This window comes from Coffea arabica, chromosome 11c (genome assembly GCF_036785885.1).
Source record: "Coffea arabica cultivar ET-39 chromosome 11c, Coffea Arabica ET-39 HiFi, whole genome shotgun sequence".
Classification (NCBI taxonomy): Eukaryota; Viridiplantae; Streptophyta; class Magnoliopsida; order Gentianales; family Rubiaceae; genus Coffea; species Coffea arabica.
In genome coordinates this window covers 30,093,064-30,098,646 of record NC_092330.1, presented here as the reverse complement: position 1 = coordinate 30,098,646, position 5,583 = coordinate 30,093,064, and the positions used below count along the sequence as shown (strand labels likewise).

The 5,583-nt window shown below is 33.2% G+C and overlaps 1 protein-coding gene across 1 annotated transcript; it reads left to right on the top strand.

Annotated features, from left to right (window-relative positions):
• The first annotated feature begins 2,859 nt into the window (after nt 1-2,859).
• On the top strand, nt 2,860-4,075 carry LOC113720201 ((+)-borneol dehydrogenase 1-like). The gene is made up of 2 exons (XM_072069910.1): nt 2,860-2,936; nt 3,114-4,075. The coding sequence occupies exons 1-2, from the start codon at nt 2,899-2,901 to the stop codon at nt 3,913-3,915; spliced, it is 840 nt and encodes a 279-aa protein (XP_071926011.1). The 5' UTR covers nt 2,860-2,898; the 3' UTR covers nt 3,916-4,075.
• The last annotated feature ends 1,508 nt before the right edge of the window (nt 4,076-5,583 follow it).

Sequence of the window (5,583 nt, the reverse complement as noted above, 5' to 3'; positions counted from 1 at the left end):
TCTATTATACATAAAATAGATATTGTTTTGTTTCGTTACCTGACGCACACGATTAGGCATTTAGTTAATAATTCAGCCGTCGAGCTCACCCCATTGTTAGTATTATAATTTTAAGTTGGGTAAAATACAAAAAGCTATCTGTAGTTAAGCTAATCTAAGGAAAAGCCCTTTATAATTTCAAATCATACATTTTGGCCTTTTATGGTTTGAACTAATTTGAATAGCAATGGAAATCGTCAAAACTAATTGAGGCAGACGAAATGACACAATTTATATATATAAGCAATAAAAGGCCTTCTAACAACGATCCTATTAAGCAAATTTACAGAAAACCCCCTATGGTTAAGCCAACTTATGGAAAAGCGTCCTATGATTACATGTTGCTTTTATTTGTTTATTTTGTGCACAGGAATAAGGTAAGTTGTATTTGGAAGTTCTTATTTATTTATCTTGTGTATAGAAATAAGATGAGTTTTATTTAAAAAATTGTATTTATTTATTTTATGTATAGAAATAAGGTGAGTTGCATTTGGGAGATTTTGGATTTTTTTTTTTTTTGAAAATTTTATGAGTTCTAAAGGTTTTAATAGGTATATCAGCTAAAAATTTGACTTAAAAAATTATTTTCCACGTCAAGCAACCTCAAACTTGTTAATTTAAATGATTTTTGTTAATTTGTCACATTAGTTCAAACCACGAGATACTGGGTTGTATGATTTGAAACCATAACAGACTTTTCTATAAATTTGTTTAACCATAACAGACTCTAAGGTATAATACATAAATCAACTGAAAATTTATTTGTTTCCAATAGAAACACTCGCAAAAGAAACGCATGTGTTTCAAACCTGTTAATTCAGATGATTTTTGTTGCTTTTTTAAAATTAGTTTAAACCACAAGGTATCGGAATGTATGTTTTGAAACTATAGGAGATTTTTCTATAAGTTCGCTTAACCTCAAGGGACTTTTCTATATTTTGCCCTTTTAAGTTTTAAATCCTTGAGAATTGGATGAATCTGCGCCATTAGGTTGTGGACTTGCTTAAGTGATTTATTTTGAAATTATGCCTATGTTAAGTAAAAAAGAAAATTCATTTGGAGCTATCGTTTAGTTTTTTTTTTTTTTTTTGTAATTTAGATATCTCTTGCAAAAGTTTAAAGTATACAGGATCATCTTAATTTGGAACTTTTCCAACACCCAATTACTCATTGCCATCTAAACTTCCTTTGAGTGTTCCATTCTTACACTACTACACCATCAACTACACAAAAGCGAAAAAAAAAATAAAGAACTAATGAGGTAGGAGTACTTCTTAAAGTGCCAAATTTTTTTTTTTCCGGCAATCAAAACAGCACAATTTCCTAGCTTTTCCTTACCCCAAAAAAGAAAGAGTGGATGAAGGAAAGAAAAAACCTAGACAAAGAACAACAAACAATTTGTTGATCTACCACTCTGTCTCACACACTTAATTACTAAGGCAATGACTTGTATAATTTTGGGTTGATAATTTTGTATATTTTTAATCTCAATTTCCATACTTTGAATTTCATCTATGCATTTGGGATTTGTAAGAATTTTATATACTTTTAAAATGTCAAGATTTCTTTATTTGTGATTAACTCACTGATATAATTATTTGTTCGAAAAAGTTCATATTTTAAATATGAATTGTGTAAATGCACCAACTATCCTTTTTCATTTTTCCGTAATCATTGATAGTTGGGATAGCATCACATTTATACAATCATAAGAATGGTGTTTTTTTGCTTAAAGAAAAAGGAAAACAATGGCTAAATTACATTTAAAAACAATAGTAAAGGGTAAGTCCAATAAAGGAAAATTTTCTTTTGAACAAATAAAGAAAATAAAAAAAATTAAATGTCAAAAATTGTGTAAATTACTTTAAACAAAAAAAAAAAAAGAAGGAATAGCAAATGTGAAGATTGTGGAGTGTAGGCAGATTGTTATTACAATGGAATACTTAAGGAACTTTAGGTGATAATTAGTCATTGGAGCCTAAGAAACTCCAAATCAGGATCATCCTGATGTACTTTAAACTCCTTTAGTAAATTGGTTATTAGAAAATAAATTTGCTCAAGGAGTAATTATAAAGCCTTTTCTATTTTTTTTGGTAAGTACGAGGCCTTAGAATATAAATTTGCTCAAGGAATAATTATAAAGTCTTTTCTATTTTTTTTTTAGTAAGTGGGAGGTTTTGAATTTGAAACCTTTCACTTACACTTTCGCCTCCTATAAGGTTTTTCCTATTTAGGTAATTGGATTTAGAATTTAGCCCTAAATTTTGAAACTTTCAAGGTTGGGGCATGACTATTTAACAGTTCAAGATGAGTTAATATCATTGAAAGATTATAATCATTAATCAAATGACAAGATCTAATCAATTTAATTTTAATTCTTTTGTACAACAAATATTAGCAATTATAAACTAAGTTCTGAATAGTTTTAATTTTAAAGGATATGTTTAAACTTACAATTTTAATTTTCAGAATTGTAGCATATCCTATTGCACAAGTTCACGGTAGACTTCAATGTCGCTCTGCCTCTTATTCCTAGTTCTCCAGCCGCAATTATTTAATGTATAGCTCTAATTCGAAGTGCCTTTTAAGTCTAGTAATGACGAAAACCAAAAGTCTTCTGTCTCTTATTAATTTGATTGCCAAACTCTAACCTATATTATCCTTGGATTTGGTAAATATGGTCCAAGCTAAAAAGGTCATCAATTAATTAACCAAAGAATTGTTACACTGTTTTTCTCTATAAAACCCTTTCCCCTGATAGAAAAAGCTGCAGAGGCACGAAAAATTGCTCCTCAAAAATTGCTTTTCATAGTTGTGGCTGGGTTCCTGTATTCTGTACATTGGTCTATAATCAATAAGATGAGCTCTAACCCTAGAGTTGCTTCCTCCAGTAAAAGGTTAGTATTTTAGCTTAATTTGACAGTATAGAAATCTTAAAGAAAATTTAGATTGATGAATAATCTAAAGAACAGTAAAAGGTTAGTTTTGGTTAAGAAGCTAAAAAAAATCACCTGTAGCTGTTCATAATTCCATATTACCTCTGCATCTAAGTTCCATTTTCGCACTTCTTTCAGGCTAGATGGTAAGGTGGCAATTATCACCGGAGGTGCCAGCGGTATAGGAGCAGCTGCGGCTCGGCTCTTTCATAGCAATGGTGCTAAAGTTGTATTAGCCGATATCCAAGACAATCTGGGCCAAGCAATTGCCAATGAGCTTGGCAAAAATGCTTGCTATATTCACTGTGATGTATCACAAGAGGACCAAGTTTTTGATCTCATCGATACCACCATAGCCAAATACGGCCAACTTGACATCATGTATAACAATGCTGGAATCACTGAAGGGTCCAAAATTGCTATTCTGGAAACGTCAAAGTCAGAGTTGGACCGGGTTATTGGTGTAAATTTGGTGGGCTCATTTTTAGGAGCCAAGCATGCTGCAAGAGTCATGATACCGCGGCGCCGGGGATGCATATTGTTCACAGCCAGCGCCTCTGTCAACATAGCTGGTCTTGGACCTCATGCCTATACAGCCACTAAGCATGCAATTGCAGGTCTAGCTAAGAATTTGTCAGCTGAGCTTGGTCAACATGGTATACGAGTCAACTGTGTCTCCCCTTATGCCGTAATGACTGGCATAGCAGGAGGGAATTATTCTGAAGAGTATATTGCACAAATGCAGATGTTTGTAAATGCAGTGGCTAATCTTAAAGGGAAGACTTTGACAGCAGATGATGTTGCTCAAGCTGCACTGTACTTGGCAAGCGATGAAGCTGGTTATGTAAGTGGACTGAATCTTGTAGTTGACGGAGGTTTCAGCGTTGTTAATCCTTCCATGATGAATGCTGCGGCTCAGACCAAACTACGTCAGAAATGAAGCAAGCTGGTTGTTAAACTAGTTGTCGTGGACACATGCTATTGCTTCTTTTTTTTGTTTCGGTTCAGAGATTTACATCTTGCTTCAAGTCATGCAGCTCATTCCCACATAAGGCGATTTACAAGCTTTTATTAGAAGAAGACTTAAAACTAGGACACCTCTTTCCTTGTGGATTTTCAAAATCTTCCACCTAATAAATTACTTCAGCTTTATGTTGAGCAAGTTTAGCTTTTAAATACTTTGATTGTATTAGGGTAACACGTATTATAAATGAATATATGTCCTCCAACAGTCACAAACTATTTGTGGATAATAATTGACAAGACATATATCACTTTAATACATGGGGCAACGGGTAATGTAACGCCAAAAGTATCGTAAACAATGATCCAAATGCACTCCTAACCTTTTCTTGCATTTTAGACATCCGATCAAGTTGCATATAATTTATCTGTACACCATAACTTGTTAAATGAATGAATGCAGTAAGGCTTCAAATCTCGAGTGTTTGTGTGAGAACCCGTAAATTTTCGTATTTTCTAGGGTTTTGTTTTATTTAATCGCACGTTTTTCTGTAATTTCTTTACTAGAAAATTTTCTAACTCGTTTTATGAGTAAATAGGATATTTAAAACATTTTTCTAGTATAATTGAGTTCATGAGATTTTTGGAGCGTATATCGGGCGTAGGACCCGCTAGTGCGGAAAGTTCGGTAATATTCGGCCAATTAGGTTAAGTTTTGTATACAGGGTTTAATTTATTAGGTGCTAAGAGATAATTAGAGGATATCATTTGGATGAGGGTTGAGGAAACAAAAGGATAGCTTAGCATTTATGAGGGTGACAAGTGTCACCTTGTGATTTATTCTTGAATTTTGACCACTATTCATTACTTTACCAATTAAAACAAAAATTGACCAAAAATTTCTCATTTTCTTCATCTTCTTGGCCAGCCATCTTCAAGCAAAAAGGAAGAAAAATCTCTCCACTTTCTTACCTCTAATCTTGCCCAATCTTTCAATTCAACTGTTTAATCTTCAAATTACTCTATAAAACTTCTTGCTAGAAAGGATTAAGAAGGATTGGTGGAGTTGTTTTGGAAAGGGAAGCACTAAGCTACCAAATTTCTTGGGCTTTTAAAGTATTTTGCCAAGAACATTCTCTTTAGTTCAATTAATTACTTATTAGTGGTTGTTAGTTGTTTTAGATGTTGTTTTGGGGAAGATTAGCACTTGAATACGTGAATTCCAGGTTAGGGTTTTGAATGACCATGTTCTGTCTGGTTTTATTTGAGCATGTTAGAGGCCGAATCAGCTCTTGTCCAAAACATGAAAGTTGTAGAGAATGATGTTTTATAGTAGCCTGCAAAATTTAAGCTCAATCGGAACAATCTATCATGTAAAAAGACAGAAATACCCCTGCTGCCCTGTTTCTATCCGAACATGCTAATCAGCTTCTGTAATTGGTTGTTTTGACCGGGAATACTACTGATTTAGTTGTTGATGTCTTCTTAAGAATTCTAGCCTTGTGTCTTAGCTTTCTAATGGCTCTGGAATCACTTGAATTGGAGTTGTATATGCTGAGATATGACTGAATGAATCAGGACTGTTACAGTAAATTTCGAATTGGAAACTCTGGGGGTTGTTTTGGTAAATTTGACCTAGAAATAT